This window comes from Lithobates pipiens, unplaced genomic scaffold, assembly GCF_037356315.1.
Source record: "Lithobates pipiens isolate NorthernLeopardFrog02 unplaced genomic scaffold, aLitPip1_a1.2 Scaffold_1, whole genome shotgun sequence".
Lineage (NCBI taxonomy): Eukaryota > Metazoa > Chordata > Amphibia > Anura > Ranidae > Lithobates > Lithobates pipiens.
In genome coordinates, this window is record NW_027507685.1 from 188,692,511 (window position 1) to 188,710,174 (window position 17,664).

The 17,664-nt window shown below is 43.3% G+C and overlaps 1 protein-coding gene across 1 annotated transcript in view; it reads right to left on the reverse strand.

Annotated features, from left to right (window-relative positions):
- NIBAN2 (niban apoptosis regulator 2) overlaps positions 1 to 17,664 on the reverse strand; it is a 139,864-nt gene that overhangs the window by 7,920 nt on the left and 114,280 nt on the right. The window contains exons 7-13 of the mRNA XM_077479034.1: positions 15,891 to 16,006; positions 14,440 to 14,544; positions 7,932 to 8,094; positions 7,037 to 7,224; positions 4,237 to 4,392; positions 3,027 to 3,143; positions 591 to 698 (exon numbers count right to left, since the gene is read on the reverse strand). Coding sequence (XP_077335160.1) covers positions 591 to 698; positions 3,027 to 3,143; positions 4,237 to 4,392; positions 7,037 to 7,224; positions 7,932 to 8,094; positions 14,440 to 14,544; positions 15,891 to 16,006 — 953 coding nt within the window. The remainder of the gene's footprint in view (positions 1 to 590; positions 699 to 3,026; positions 3,144 to 4,236; positions 4,393 to 7,036; positions 7,225 to 7,931; positions 8,095 to 14,439; positions 14,545 to 15,890; positions 16,007 to 17,664) is intronic.

The following is a 17,664-nucleotide window of genomic DNA, read 5'->3' on the forward strand; positions in this document are numbered from 1 at the left end:
AGCAGTGATGGCGAACCTTGGCACCCCAGATGTTTTGGAACTACATTTCCCATGATGCTCCACTATGCTGCAGAGTGCCAAAGCATCATGGGAAATGTAGTTCCAAAACATCTGGGGTGCCAAGGTTCGCCATCACTGGCCTATAGTGTAGCCGTGACCTGTCATCCGCCCGCTCCACTCATTGTGGCCCGCGACTGGTTACCAAGTTGCTTAAGTGGCCCTCGCTCTTAAAAAGGTTGGGAACCCCTGCCTTACGGTTTCGGATGAGGAGAAAGACGTTTTATAGTCCTGACAACACTGTTTAGAATTTTAGAGCAGCAGAAGAGAACTGGGCAGGCCTGACAACATAGCTTAGCATTTTAGAGCAGCAAAAGAGAACTAGGCGGGCCTGACAACATAGCTTAGAATTTTAGAGCAGCAGAAGTAGTATTATCAGCTCACTACAGCAAGTAGAGGAGCTCATTGAATTGCTGTCATTTTTCTGTGCTGTCTGCATTTTTAAAGTAATAAAATATGGGAAGAGATTTACTGCCTGTTTTTTTTTCATTTTGAAAAGACATACGTACTTGTTCCCCAACTTGTACACTTACCGATTTGCAGGTAGGTGCCAGCTTCTTCAGGAGGAAAGGAATAATGATCTGCAGTAATGCTTCTTGAAAAAACTTCTTGCGGACGCTGCTGCTGTCATAGTCATATTTCTGCAAGAAATATCAGATATCGGGGGTTCACAAATACATCAGCTAGCATAATCATTTTTATTAAAACAAGCCCTACACCTTATTGGGAATATATAAAAAAAACCCTGTCATACTCATCTAGGTGGATGTAGCATTAGTCCCCTGCTGGCCCTAAGACAGAGAACTAAGCGATCAAGCACCACTGATTGCTCCGTTTTTGGGCTTCAGAGGGCTAGCAAGGCTACTTTCACACTGGGGCGTTGCGGGTGCTGGCGGTAAAGCGGTGCTATATTTAGCGGCGCTTTACCATCGTTTTAGCGGCAGTTTTATACCCCGCTAGTGGCCAAAAAAGGGTTAAAACCGGCAGCAAAGCGGCGCTTTTCAGTGCTGCACCGTCCCATTGTTTTCAATGGGAAGGGGCGCTTTAGGAGTGGTAAATACACCGCTCCAAAAGATGCGGCTTGCGGGACTTTTTTGACCGACCTGCAAGTGCAGGACACAGCAGCGGCTGTTTCAGGGTGCTTTTCAGGTGGTATTTTTAGCACCTGCAAAGCGCCTCAGTGTGAAAGCAGCCTGTCAGTCACCAGCTCTCTGCTCTGTCCCTAAAGCACTCACCAGAACACTGGGCTGTGCAGGGGGTGGGAGTGGATGGCCCAAGCTCTCGGCAGCTTACCAAGTAGCTGAGCCAGCGGCTGGGCTCAATGATCTGGGTGGATCCCGACATTAAAGTTAGGATCCCTCCAGAGCCTGGACCGCCTCACAGGAGTGCAGAACTTAGTGCACTCCTGTGACCCACAAGAAAAGTATGGCGAAAAGAGCTTTTGTCATAGTTCTTTAGTGGTGACAGGTTATGCATTACCATTTAATTGCCACTGGCATATCTCATTCTTTGGGGCAGTATTGAAATGTAAACAAGCTCTCAGCTGCAAAAGTAGCCAGGAGTTTGCTTACATTTTCTCAGCAGGCTGTTAGCTTTAAAGTGGATGTAAACCCACTCTCATCCTTTCTAAGCTACTGTAATATTGGTTATCTAGTTTATACATGCCTCCTGCATGTATACTCATCTGTCAAATGTCTCCCGTCGGTCTGCTACAAGACCCGAAAAACTTCAGATTTTTTGGGTGGGTTTGTTTTCCAGGGCTCAGCGAGTGGAGTTGTGATGTCAGTAGACTCCCCGCCCACCTCTATACTCCCCTTATCAACATGCATTTTCTCCTGTGCATTTCTTACACTGAACTTCTGCTATGATCTCTAACATCCAGTCAAAACCCAGAAAAGTCCCCACATTACTTCAGCATGCCAAATCATGCTGAGGTGTGGAACAGCCAATCCTTGCAGAGCAGCAGAAGAAAGGAGTGGGAGGGAATTAAAAAATAATGCATGTCTCTTAGGCTAGTACACAAGTCATGTAAATCACCTGTCACTCACAGTAAGGGGGAGGATTTGACAAAGTTTTTCTCTGTTTGTCAAGATTTATCTCACTGAATAAAAGAGGATTGCTCAGAGATGGATTAACTCTTTGTGGCAAGACTGGGCTCAAATGATAGGAAATTATCCCCCACCCAATGTGTCCTAGGCTCACCAGTGCCCCTGGAGATCCATAAGCTTTGGCAGGATGGCGAGTGATGGAAGATCAGATCATTTTTGCTTCCCCCTCTCCTCTGCAGTAAGTGAACCCAGAAGGCCTCAGCTCTGAGCACTTCTGTGGTCAAAGCTCTCAGGTTCCAAGAGCGCTTGTCAGTTGCTTTTGCGTTCACTTGTATGAAAAGAAAAGCAGCACAGGTCAAAAAGTTTACATTCACAGAGGAGGAGGAGCCGAGCTCGAAGGACACACACCGCTGTGTGTGTATCTGCTGTTCTGACTGAGGTCTATAAGGGGGGTGTCTATACTGAGGTGGGGTGTCTGCACTGATAGAGGGGGAATCTGTACTGAGGTGGAGGTGTCTGTACAGATGAAGGGGTCTGCACGGAAGAGGTGTCTGTACTGAGGGGGGAGGGTCTATATTGATGGAGGGTGGTCTGTACTTTGTGGGGGGATCTGTACTGAGGGAGGGGGATCTATAGTTAGTGGAGGGGGGTGGGGGTGACACCATTTTTTTTTTCGCACCGGGTGACACCAAACCTAGTGACGCCACTGCTACCGGACACCGTAGACAGGAGCACAGCACACCTCAGGAAAATCCAGAAACTTTCAGATTCCTAAACCAGCTTTATTTAAGAGATTGAAGATTGATGGGACAGGCTTTCTTTCCAGGGAGCATTCAATCTCTACTGACAAACTGCATTAACAACTCATTGTTCTCCCAGTGTCTTTCCTACATGTGGCCCAAGCTTCAGATCTTGTCTCACCTTGAGAACACGCTCCAATATACGCTGGATGTCTCTGCACAGGTTCTCTCCACCTTCTGACTTGTTCAGTTCCTGGTGGATGAGCTGTTCAAATGTGTACACTGCATTGTCTGTCAGCTGCAAAGAGACAAATTATTTGCTCCTTAGTTGAGAATACAAGGCACTGCGTATTTAGTTTCACATCCAAAGGGCAGGCAATCAACATATGGACAATTATAAAAAGCACTGAACTCCCCCCCACCCTGCACAAAAAAAGAACCTTCTCCCAGCTTCCGCACAAAAACATACGGCTCAGCCCATACAAACCGGTGACAGGCTGGCAGCAGTTATCCACTGGTATTCCAACGTAATCTCACATGGAGCAATTACCTGGGGTTGGGGACAGATGATCATTCCAGGACACAAACCGCTTATGTCCAAGGACATTCATCTGTCCCTCACCATAGATAATCATTTCATAAAGTGATTACATGTAAACATCGAGGATGACTGCAGTTGCTGTCAGCCTTTCATTGCTTCGAGCAGCTTCAACTATCTTCTAGCACCTGGAAATCCAACTGCAGGAGTCCACTGCAGTTGAGGTGGAGCTCTAAGAGCAAAAGGTGGTACATCGAGAGGAAGGGGTGTGGTTTACAGATATATATGCTTACCTGAGCCTGATCTTGATCCAACAGTGTACATGAGAGTATGCTTCGCATATCAGCCCATTATGTTGCACTTACCTGCAAAGGAAGCCTGCGATGTCCCCGCATCCATATTCACCCCTCTTCCTTCCAGGGCTGTGGACACTGGCTCAGTGACTGGCCTGCTTTGCTTGGTGTAACTCCCGCATGGGAGCCGCCAGTCATGGCACGGGCCCTTTAGAAATGGCACGATCGTCCCCTTTTCTTCAGTGCCCATGTGCCAACGACGTTGGCGCAAGTGTATATGGTAAATATCTTGTAAACCGTGCAGGTTTAGGAAATATTTCCAATACCTACAGGTAAGCCTTATTATAGGCTTACCTGTAGGTTAAAGTGGTAGTAAAGGGTTTATTTACAACCACTTAACTAGGGCTAAAATCTCTTCTCGTCTTGTTAGGCACAAAAGAGCCACTAGGAGGAGCTATTGTCCCATTATACTTCTGAACCAACAACAAGCAATTTGAAGAGCTTGGGGCTTCCATTATGTAGCTGAACGGTTAATAAAAACAGTTTTTTCCATTCCTCACCTCCCTCATGAGGATCTGTGCCCTCTGCTTGAATACAGACGGACTTCCCACGTCAAATCTCTGCTGCAGTCCTTCCAGATTCAGATGATCCATCTTCTCATAGCACTGCTGCATTTTTACTGGGTGATAGGCCAGTTGCGAGATCTTCTCCATGTGCTGGAATATAAAGAATTGTATTTCTAGAATGTTATACTGGATCATATATCAGACCTTATTCGTTTTAAAAAATTTAACGCTTAACCTTTTCGTTGCCAGAGCCGTTTTTGAGATTTTTGCACATATTTAAAAAAATCTTTTTTCGGCCTGAAGCTTACATAAAACTCCCAAAACATGATATATTTTCTGAAAGCAGACACCCTAGAGAATAAAATGGTGGTAGTTACAATTTATGTCACACATTATTACCGCAAAGGTCTAGGGAAGGAAAAATTTAAGTAAGAAACACTAAATGAATTTTAGGGCAAACAAATGCAATAAACCACCAAATGGTAAAATATAAAAGACGAGGTTGCACTGGTAAACATGGGTAAATAGATACCCAACGTGTCCAACCTTAAATTTGCGTGCACCTGTGAAATAGTGACAAACTTCAGCACCCTATATTTTCTATAGGCCACGCTTCAAACGCCCCCTATAGGTATCAGTTACATGTTACAGAGGAGGTCTTGTGTTATAATTTTTGTGCTCACTCCGGTGTGTGCTACGATATGTAAAGTGTATCGCAATCGACATTTTCACATGTAGGCGACCCTGATGCATGCGTTTATGTTTATATGTGGGGGCGGCCTCAAAAAATATTTGGGGGGGGGGGGGTTTATGTGATTGGGTGTAACTTGGGTGTAATTTTTTACTTAACTTTTTTTTGTTTGTTTTCATTACATAGGGGACAAAGTCCCCTATGTGATGTTTTTAAGGGACAGGTTCTCTTTAATGAGACATGTCAAAAAGACCCTGCATTTCTCCCTTGTGCTCCACTGAATTTATTGCAATGCAGATCACATTGCAAAACATCTTTTTCTGGCTAAACTAGCCAGGGACACCGATAGGGTTAAAAAGAATTTCCTTGGAATTCAGAGTGTCAGTTCTTTAGAATTATGTTGTGCCTGTGACAAAATTCACATACCTATCAGAAACGGTGACATGAATTTATCACATGGAAGCAAGATGGCACTGAGGCTGAACTATCCATACTGCATACTGGAAACTCCCATCCTCAGTGCAGCCTTTGAGCTACACACCGTCCACAGTCGGCTGCACAGTGTCATTGTTTGCCATAACATTGCCAGCTGTGCAGTTGACCACATCCTAGCAGCCCAGTGTTTGCTAGGATGTGGTCAGCTGCACAGTTAATAGTGTCTTGGTTCCATTCAGCTGTCAACCAGGATATTCCTGGCATTGCCATATTTGGACAATGACATCAGCTAGCATCCCTGACCCCTTTGTTTACACTCAGCTGCCAGCAGCGTAATTTTCCTGCTGACAGCTAAAGGAGCCAGGGATGCATCACTGGTTGCTAGGATACTGGCATCCCAACAACTCATGAGCCTTGACATGAAACCATCACGTTCATGACAGCTTCCCAGCGCATACATGGTGCACACTGTTGTCTCTTTCTGTATGCCAACTCAGAACTGGTCTTAATTGCTGCTAGGTTCCTAATTTGCTGTTGGTAATTAAGTGGTGCGAAAGGAAACAACCCGAATCTGTTGCATGTGTCAAAACTCTTATGCAGCAAGGCTTTAATGAATTAGGTACAAGGCCTTTTAAAGTACCATACTGCAAGAAAAGTGTTGCAAAGTTTTACAAAATTGCTCCCTGCCTGGCACTAAAAACAAACTAAATATACAGTGTGGGCACCTATGTGGTGATTGTAGGACCCAAATGCAAAAAAAGTTGAGATGCTGTGTAAAATCCAAATAGAATGAAATTATAAGCAAATCTCATAAAACTATATTTTATTCACAATACTAAATAGAAAACGCATCAATTTTTTTTAAACTGAGAATTTTTTTTTTTCTTATAGTGATTGTAATGTCTTGTTTTTTTTTCCTATAAAAAGATAACACACATGTTATACTTACCTGCCCTGTGCATTGGTTTTGCACAGAGCAGCCCGGATCCTCCTCTTCTCAGGTTCCTCTTCTGTGATCCTGGCCCCTCCCTCCTGTTGAGTGCCCCCACAGCAAGCAGCTTGTTATGGGGGGCAGCCGACCTGAGTCACACCTCCCTGTGTCCATTCAGACACAAAGCCCCACCTCCTCTCACCTGATTGGATAGCTGACTTTAATCGACAGCAGCAGGGGTCAATGGCGCCTTTGCTGAGTCTCAGCTAATAAGGAGGGAGAATCCCAGACGGCTGAGACACTCGTGGACATTGATGGAAAGAGAGGAACCTCAGGTAAATATTAGAGGGGGCCAAGGGGCGCTGCTTCACATAGACGGCTTTTTATCTCAATGCATAGAATGGATTAAGATAAAAAAAATAAAACTTCTGCCTTTACAACCACTTTAAGATGGAAGCGATCCTTCAGCAGCTGGGCAGCTACACAATCGCTTCCAAACATCCCCGGTAACGGCTGCCCTGCCAGCCCATCTCCTTCCCCATCTGCACTGCATTAGATTCACTTTAGAACATGTGAGACACTAAAGAGAAACTCAACAAAAACCATCAGACTTTTTGTCCCCTATGCGATGGAAAAAACAAAAAAAACGTGCAATTGTTTATAAACTCACACCAACTTACAAAATGGCTAACTTTTTTTGTATGCAAAACATGAGCATCAATTCTTTTCACACTGACCTCTCCCAGCTTGTCCTGCCCTCCCTCATTCACAATGTTCTTGTTCATGTCGGTGGCCTCGGTGAAGATCAATTCCCGAACCTCGGAGAAGCCTTGACTGGTTGGAACCATCAGGGCTTCCAGGATAGATGGGATGTGAGTCTGGACGTGGTTCCTCACACACAACTCTGCTTTTGGCAGCACGGCAGCTGAGAAATGAAGCATATGACAATGAATATCAGCCCCAAAACAAAAAAAAAAAAAAGCATATTCCATCAGTATGGTACCAATCTCAACCAATCAGAATGATTTATTTTATTGATCGCAATCGCTGGTGACTCAAGATAAATGCTCTCTGCATGGCCTTACTGAATGTGCTTGAAAAGAGGACATGGAAACATGACTATTTTAAAGTGAACCCATCATGTCACATTCCAGGTAGAAATAAGGCCCCCTCACCAACAAATATTTAATAATATATAATCAAAATATTAAGATACTTTGATTTTTTTTTTTTTTTTACTGAATATTAAACCACAATGTTCAGCACTTGCTGCCTGGCGTGGTAGAAGGGTCATACAATCTCTGTATTTTCATGCTCAAAATAATATCAGTTGAAAAATGTAAAAAATGCTGGTCAGCTACTGCATACAATTAAAGGTAACTCCCTGCTCATTTCTGACATCTTCTATCCACATTACTGGCTCCCAATATTGTGCCAACTATGCCAATAGTTCACCGGTCCATAATTTAGGCATACCATATGTTAAATCAGTATTACTACTGACTCAACTGCCACTGCCAGGAGTCACTGAGGTCATCGGCCCCTAACCTACTCTCCCATAGGATCTGCCCATGGAGGGCTCAGCAGAAGGGTATCGAGGAGAAAACTATGCAAGGCCTGGTTTTTCATTACCTCGGATCTTGTTGGACACGTGCTCCTTGCAAGCAATGATCTGGTCCATGTCTGTTCGGATCTGACTCTCCATCTCTGCTCTCTTGTCACTGCAGCGCTTTTCAAGGCCCTCAAAGAAGATGCGGGTCTGCTCATGCACCATCCGGTACACTGTGTCTGAAATCTGGAGGAAAGAGGGAGCAAATCTTAGGAGGACAAATAACTGAATGGACAAGCTGTTAAAAAAATTGAGCGCCATTCACTAAATTTTACAGACATATTTACAGTTTATCTGCAGAAATGTTCCTGTTATTATCAGAGGATCAGACAAGAGTCTTTCTCATTTAAACTACTTTAAAAAAAAAAAATCATTATGTATGTATGTATGTATGTATAGCAGAAGGATTCATAGTACATTGTAGAAAGCATAGAGCTACAGTTTTTCTAATTAAAATTCTGAATGCCCCTTTTTTTTTTTGGATACATCCAATTTCCAATAATGCATTCAGAATTTGGTGCATGACTGTAAATGAAAGTATGTATAGTCACCAGGGTTTGTATAAACTGGTGGGAAGTTAAGACCTCTGTAACCTTCCTGCATCCCTGTTGGCTAGATTTACTCTCACTGGGCAGAAAATGATGAGGAATGCAAAATGTTGAGTTGTCAACAGAACAGGAATAGAGGTGAAATCTTCAGATGGGATTTTTTTTTCAATTTGGAGAAATTACCTCTCACTTCTTGATGCGTTTATACACAAAAGAGTTTTAACCACTTCAATACAGAGTACTTATACCCCCTTCCTGCCCAGGCCAGCTTTCAGCGCTGTTGCATTTTAAATGACAATTGCGTGGTCATACAACACAACCCACGCAAAATTTGTATAAATTTTTTTCGGTGACATTTGATCACAAGAGAGTTTTTTTATTTTTTGCTAAACAAAATAAAAAAAAAAGAACAAGTTTTTTTAGTTTCCGTTATAAAATTTTGTAAAGTAGTAAGTTTACTCCTTCACTGAGTTGCACTGATGAGGCTGCACCGACGGGCACTAATATTCAGCACTGATAGGCACGGGTTGGCAATCCCTGGTGGGTCTCCAGTGATGATCAATGCGGCAATTATCAGTGACGCTTCCTGGTTATGAGGTGACCAGCTGTGATTGGACATGGTAAAGAGCCTACGTCATTTACCAATATCAGAGATGCGGTGTGTCAGACTGACACACAACCAATTGCCGCGCTCTCCGGGCACACGTGAGCGGCTTATCCTGCTGGGTGTCATAGGACGTCCAGTCAGGATAATGAAACCACTTTCCAGCCGTCATTCTGCTATATGGTGGGCAGGCAGTGATTAACCTTCCATACTCTGTCCAAAATTTTAAATAAATTGGCCATAGATATACCATGAAAGATATGTTTGGGAATAACAAAAAAATATCTCTACTCACCTAGTTGAATGAAGCCCTGCTTCTAAGACCAAGAACCAGGTGATTGAAGACCGAGAATCAAGCGCCGATCACGCAATTCTTGGTATTCACTGAGCAGAGAGCCATAGATGTGATATACTTTCCTGCAATCACAGGTGGAAGGAAAGAAAACCGCTCGATTCCCCCAACCCACAGTGTCAGTGTTGATGGGGGGAGTCCCTCTCGGAGTACTCATGTGTTCTGCTGACAGAAGTCTTCCCAGCTGGCAGAACACAATGACTTCTGCTAACAGCTATGGCCACCGGCAGTAATCACATGCAAAAAATCTGACAGGCTGCTTATACTGAACTAAACAAATGGATCGTCTTCAGTAAAACCAGCCTGCCTATATGTGGTTCGAATCTTGGCCAGTTCCTGCTGAACCGGCCTAACTTTGGTCCATCTATGGCTGGCTTCAGTCACAGGCTCTCTTCTCTCCTCCTCCAACGATCACTGGAGCGCTCATCTGTGGAGGGGGTGGAAGCGGCTGGCTCAGGCTCTCGGAGGCTTGCTGAGAGGCTGAGCCAAATGCTGGTCCAGGCATCTGGGTGGATCCTGGCCTTAAAGTCAGAATCTTTCCAGAGTCTGGACCAGCTCAGTGATGTCAGGCTACAGCAGGCTAAATCCTGAAAACAGTCACAGGAGTGCAGAACGAAGTGCACTCCTCTGATCCCCAGTAGTAGGGCCAAAAGAGCTTTGACCATACTTCTCCCTTAATAATATAAAGAATGTCCCAGCATATATTATCCAAAATATATGTTTCAAGCAAGCAATGTGTGCAGCCACAAGCACCAGATAAGACGCTAGGTCACCAGAGACTACATTAAGAAAGCCATACACAATATAGTATTTTTTAAATATTACTGAATCATTATTAATGTTAAAGTTCAGACTTAGTTGATCCTTTCTATTGAGCTGACCCTTAGCACAGTCCATACAGGACTTGAGTTTTCTTCTACATTCAAATTTGATTCATTGTAGGGCCATGTCCTCAGAGCAGAGACAGCTTGAAGCAGTTATTTGCTGTTATCTCACCCTGCCCTGTGCAGAGATATGATAAGAGCTGCTATGTGTAGAACACACAGATATAACAGAAAAGGGAGCAGTCGCCGGAAGTCGAATAAAAGCCTAAAGTGCCTGCTAACTGGCTCTTTTCCAGGACATGATGGATACGCTGTCAGAGAATAAAGCGGACCATAAATGGTTCACACTTTGTGGCCAATGAAATAAAAAGACAAGTGACAGTGCAAGTAGTACATACAGTTATAAACAGGAGGACAAGCAGTCTACTACAAGATAGTGACACAATCATCACAGTTGTATCATAAAAGGGCAGGTCTAAAAAAAATGAAACGGGAAGGCTTGTGGCAGATGGCATTTGGCACAACTAGATGCACCTGGAAATGTTGCCAATCTGTGTAGAGTGAGGTATGCTCGATGAATAATGTTGATTTAAATTTGAAGCTCCCTTGCGCACAAGCGGTCTTCCTCCTACAACATGCCAATTCAGATAGGATTTCTGTACACAGGACTTAGCCCTTGTACCCACCAACCACCTATTTAGATCTCCTGTCATACCTTGCCTATGATGTTAAAGTGGTTGTAAACCCCATTCATGAAATTTGACCTATGTACATATCTGTAGTGTCTACTTATCTCGCTCCAAAGCACTAAGTGCAGTGTCTTTCTGCTGCTCCATCTCTCTGTTATCAGAGTCACTTCTGACAAGCTCTCAGACACATGAGATAACATGAGATAACATGAGATAAATTCTAACAAGGTCTACACATTCCAAAGAGTGTAGAAAGGGAAAGACAGCAGATATAAAAGTAGGAGGATTTGTTACATACCTGCACATCATCCAAGGCTATTCACTTCACTGAATATATGTGAGGGTTTACAATCATATTTCAATACAATGTTAACATATTTTAAGAAACTGGAATGTGATCAGGAAATGGAGCCTGGATTGCACGATCTGATTGTAGAAATTGGAAGTAGTAATCTCTGGAGAGATTACATTGAGAACATAATTGGGGATGAGTTCAGGCCACCATTGGACACAATATGGCCCAGGAACCAGACACCCTTAACCCATCAAGTATCTTCCTCAATTCAGACAAGGGCTTCACTCCCCCAAAGAGGTGTGTGGTGGTTATGCTGACCGTGCTGGTGGCCCTTTGTCCAGTTGCAGCCTGCTTAAAAATTCAATTGGGAAACTAGGCTTCGACATATTTGCCATAAAGTAGTTCATATAGAAACTCTTGGAGCCTGGGAGGAACAGAAAATCCAGGAGCTGTGCCTTATGTTTGATATCCTTTCAGAACCAATGGACAACCTGTGAGAGGGAGGTGCAATGTAATACTTGCATAGACAGGGCAGGGCCAAACCCCTAAAGCAATAGTGTTAACCATTACAAAATATGGAAGTCGAGCACGCTTATGATTCCAAACAAATTTCAACAGTACAGCATTACACTTCTTAAAAATGTAGAGGGTAGGTAGACTGGGGTACCACAAAATATTACAAGTATTTATATAGAGCTGACATTTTTATTCAGTTCTTTACATACTGCACATTCACATCAGTTCCTGCCCTTAAGGAATTATCTCATCTGCACACATTAGGGACATTTTAGATAGCAATTAACCTACCAGCATGTCTTATGTGATGTCTTATGTGGAAAACCCACACAAGAACAGAGGGAACAAATTCAGTCTCTGCAGATATTTCCCGTGTTGGTAATCAAAACCATGGAAACCAGTGCTAGAAGACATAAGTGTTAACCCACTAGGTCATCGTGCTGCTTACTTAGGATAAAGGGCTGAAGAAGGCCTTGCACGGTGCAAATTTATTTCCTGCAACCAGAAATTTGCACAATTCCCCTATCAACACAGACAGTGCTGACAGGGGAATCCCTCTGGCCGAGCAATTGTCTGCTCCCAGCAGGAGGGTGGGGGAAGCCATCCCAGCCGGAAGACGACAGGGATTATCGCTACAGCTGCTAGCGATAATCAAGAGAGAATTCGGCAGGTTGGTTGTACCCAAGTTGATTGAGCAATCAGCTTGGTACATTCAGCCTGACCATTAACAGTTCAAATCTCAGCCGGTTCCTGCTAAACCAGCTGAGATTCCATGTATGGCTGGCCTTATTCGACCATATATAAACTGAATGAATTGCTTAGGCAGACCACTCCACTACAAACACTGGTGGGGCACAGTGGCCCCCTTGGCTGCCAATTCTGAACTAGACTCTCCGCCCCACCACCTCCTGTAAATCAAAAATTGAAAGTGATCGCCTCAGCTCTATATACCATAAGACTGGCCTAAAAACAGAATTACCCAGTTCATCTGACTGCTTCAAACATGGTAAAGACTTCTAAGAGGTCCTGATTGTGTAGAAAAGATGTCTTAGACATAACTGTTGCACAGTCATGAATTGTTCTCATCTACATATGGAAAGCTTATTAATGTTTCTGAGAGACAGTTTTCAATGAAACAAGGTACATGTAGTATTTTATCCCATCACCTAGGGGTCCTGAAACACTAGCTGCGATGTTGGACAGGGCATACCTCAACACCCCCAGCCCGTCCACTTTGGCACATGAACACAGGACACCAAAGCTAGCAAGAAAATTGTGTTTTTTTAAGGTATCGCCCGTTTGTGGTTCCCGGTACTTCTCTAAGGCAAGGATCAGCAAGAGATATGCATCATTCTTACCAACCTCTGCATTTCTCTTGCCGGTGTTTTAAGGAGGAATACCCTGTCCAACATCACAGTTAGAGTTTCAGGGCACCTAGGACTACATGTACTTTGTCCCATCAGGGAATGTAAAAAAAATTTAAATATAGTGAATTCTCAGAAGCATATTCTATATTAAACTCTATGTAAGTTAAGTTAACTGGCTGCATTCAGTCCATTGTCCACTATCATCAGCCACAAGGGACCATGATAATTCGCCTGCTGTTTCCTTCCATTGACTTTCACACAGGAAGTCTGCTCCATGTTGAGACACAGAACAATGGGGGTGTCAAATATCCACATATCTAACAGGTTCCTACAAAGTTTAAGAAAATACTTAATACGTCCAATAGCAATTACTCCTACTCCATGGAAATAACGGACCTTTCCAATCTATAGATCTGACTAAGCCATATTTATGCATTGTGGTCCCTAAGGGATCCCCACACTCACCAGAAGCCAGTGTAATGTTACAAAAATGTAAATTAAAGCGCCACACCATTGCTAAAGCCCTATTCAAACTCATGAATTGGGCTGTTTGCATTTGCTTGAAGGAGACAAAGTGAAGGTCCTTGCAAATAAGTGCGGAACAGGCTTCCGCAGCTATTGGTGGCTGTTCGCATGTAATCGCTCATGCAGCAATTAATTGCAAGCAGCCGTGGATACCTGCAAGCCTTTGTCAGGCTTCCCTTGGTTTTAATGGGGCTTCCCACCAGCACCTATTCATATTGATTGCTGCTGAGTATTTTGCAGGTAATCGCAAGTATGAATAGGGCCGAAAGGGCTCCAGATATGACTATTCCAATACAGGTCGGGGGGACAATCTAAAGTATCCAATGAATTTCAGCAGTCCAAAACCGGTCCCTACATCAGGGCTTGAGAATGAAAACAAAAATGAACAAACTAGAAGTGAACTAGACATTTAACAGAATTTCTTCCAGTGTGATTACAAGCACAGGTCGTGTCAGCAACTGACTTACCACATGGGCAGAAATACCATTAAAGGTTCCATTCACTTCTAGTCCATTTACATTGGTTTCAATCACAAGCCCCAATGAAGGGGGTCATTTTGGACCCCCACCATGAGTTAACTCCTCTTTCTAATGTCCCCATTTTTAGAATAAAGTTGTATCTGGACCCTCTAGGTTTCAACTTACATTTATGTTACATTACATCAAGGTCATGGGAGGTCCTCTGTGGTGTAGAAGCCACCTGCCCAAGAACCAGATCACCTATATCAACATCAGTACCTTAGGATATAATGGCAATAACAATAAGATAAAATTACTAGGTCAGCGCTATTTTTCCATTCTCCATAACTTACCATGAGCCAGGTCCTTTGCCGCTCCTGAGGTTTTCCTCGGAGTCTGGGACCAATGGTGTTCTTCAGATCAGGGAGAATTTCATCCATCACCAGGTTGCTAAGGACCTGTTCAATATATTATACAACAGTTTAGTGCATGTCCGGTCTTAACACAGTATTTTGGACAGAGTGGGTAGAGTAAGTGGGTAGGTGACAACCTTTGTCAGATTATTACTAGGAATGTTGGGGTGTGGAGCGCTGCATCCCTTGATGTAGTGGAGTATAACATCTAATATGGAAGATATTACTTGCCAGCTCTCTGACAAACAGGGGCCATGGTTAAGCTCTTATGAATAAATGACCAACAGTAAAAGGTCCTTTCCCATGGGGTAAATCAGGGAGGGGGACAGGATTGAAAACTCAGTGAAAGTCTACGGGCAGGCAGATGTAAAGAAATGTGTGTTCGTTTACATCTGCCTACCTCCAAATCTGTTAATGTCTGGTAAAATAAAGGACTGCGTTCTTTTCTGTTTTTTTCCAGACCTAAACAGGACAAGTCGAAGGTAGTTTAATGTAAATGGGCACAAGTTATTTCAATCAGGTCACCCACAGATCCAACATGGATCCCCAAAGAGCCACTGTTAAAATGCAGCCAAAAATGAATCCAATCATCCTCTATGTAATCTTTGTAAGATTGCATTCTTTTCAGTGCAGCCTACAAATGACACTGCATTTATGGCATGGTCAACGTGAATTTTCTGTACTTTTTGAAAAAAAAGCTCTTAACCTGAAAAATGAAAACAAGACGCAGCCACCAAATCGAAAGGACTGGTAACTGCAATATATATTAGTGCATGTTAGCTCCCCTCAGCTTCTTTGGAGTTTCACCCAAAAATGTAACTCCCGCTTTAAGCACTCCTCGCCCCCTTACATGCCACATTTGGTATGTCATTTTTTTTTGGGGGGGGGGAAGGGGGAGTGGGGGCTTCATTAGAAGGGGGGACTTCCTGTCCCACTTTCTCCTTCCACCCAGGGACCGCCAAGGTGACTCCTTTTGCCTTAGGCGGCCCCTCCCTCAAGGTGAGCTCCTGGGACACGTGACAGGTCCCAGGAGATCGCATGTCCACTCAGGAAGTGCAGCAGGATTCTCGCATGCACCTTGTGTGCCCGGCCGTGAAGCTAAAACCTGTCACGACCAGGTGCCCAGAGTAGCGATGGAGGCACCGGCGGAGAGGGGGAGAGGAGCGACGCTCCGTTCGGCCGCATTGCTGGACCTTGGAACAGGTAAGTGTTTATTAAAAGTCAGCAACTACACTCTTTTGTAGCTGCCGACTTTTAATAAACATAAAAAGCCTGGAACTCCGCTTTGAAGTACTCCACCCTGCCCATATGCATGCCTTCCTTTGATCCCACAGTTGCCACCTTCTGTGTTATTTTACGCCGGGAAGAGGAAGTTTTATATGGAACATTACCTGTACTTGATTGCCGCACAGCATGTCCCATGTTCCGTATTGGTCCCGTGCCTGCCTGAAAAATCTCACCGAGTCTGTGAATGCGGCAGATTCCACGCGAGCATCCTCCGAGATACCTATCAGTGAAAAAAAAATTAAAAATACTGAATTACACTTTAGTTTTTCTAGAGATCCTTTATCTGCCAACACATGTTCTTTAACCTACCTGTGACCAGTCTCAATATTATGGGTAACAACCCTCAGAGACCAGTCGTCAACATATGTGCATTAATCCATTGGTAACCAGTCTCAAGGTTACATACCTTAATCAGTGACCACTCTTCACTTTATTGACATTAACCCCAAGTGGCCAATCTCCAGAGTATGTGCATTAACCCTATAATTGGTTTAAAGTATATAAATGAGAAAACGCTGCATACAGAATAATATGAAATGAAAATCAGAAAATTGTGTAAAATATAAGTGATATTTCTTCCACTGGCATGCAGGAAGATTGGAGTGACTTTTTCTTGATTCAAACAACCTCCATATCCATAGTGCTCCAGCCACCACATGCAATGCTCGCTCACCTCCTTGAAAGACCCTACCAGGGGTCAAAACACGCCTTGCACAGAGTGCAACTCTCCCTTCAGGAATAATCCTCACTGGTCCTTAGGAATCTCTATTAGACTCTCAAAGGACAGGTATTAATCAATATCAGATGTAAATTCCTTCCACTATGCAGCTTCAAGCTTGAATCCACAATAGCATTCCTCCAGATGAAGCCACGTGAGAGGTGGCATAACTAGTAGAGGTGGAGCCTGACGGTGGAACCTTGTCGCAATAAATCAGATCATTCAGATTAATTTTGTACCTATGCTGAATGCTAGCTGGGGTGGTTAGGTTCAGTTCTTATTCCCTTGGATACTGCACTATTGGAGGAACTTTGTTTTTTCTATGCAATACCGGCAGCCAATGTGGATTCAAGCTTGAAGCAGCATAGTGGAAGGAATCTACATCTGATATAGATTAATACCTGTCCTATGAAAGTCCAATAGAGATTACTAAGGACCAGTGAGGATTATTCCTGAAGGGAGAGTTGCACTGTGTGCAAGGCGTGTTTTGACCCCTTGCAGGGTCTTTCAAGGATCTTACATTTTACACAATTTTCTGATTTTTATTTTATATTCTTTTTATTATTTATGCAGTGCTGTCTCATTTATATACTTTATATCTTGTTTTTTGTGGGAGCACAGAAGAGACAGCAGCAGCAACCCTATGTTAGTCTTTTAGTATAGTAGCGCGCAACTACCTTACTTATAATATGTATAACCCTATAATTGGTTAGTCTCCATAGTGTGTTAACCCATCAGTGGCAAGTCGTCCGTGTGCTAACCCCTCAAAATCCAGCCTCCGGAGCGAGTATGAGAATATTATATATATTTGGATGTACAGGAAGAGAAGCGTGTGACCAGTGGGGGACATTCTGCAAAAACCTCACCCTTTCTATGTGTATGAGGTGGAAAACTATGTGAATAAATAAAAAAATAACAAATCAATAAAAAGTATATAGTGGTGTTGATTGATGAACGTTGGGGTGATGGTGTATTTGACTGAATGTATCCCACGTATTTATATATTATGTTTATGAATGCTGTGTAATTAGTGGGAAGTGTGATCATTGTTCCAGGGTATAGGAGTTACATATTACAGGGTTAAAAGGTGGAGCTAGTTACATCTATATTTAGAGATATATCTAGCTTTTGTAATTCTGTACGGCTAGTGTTGTGATTTA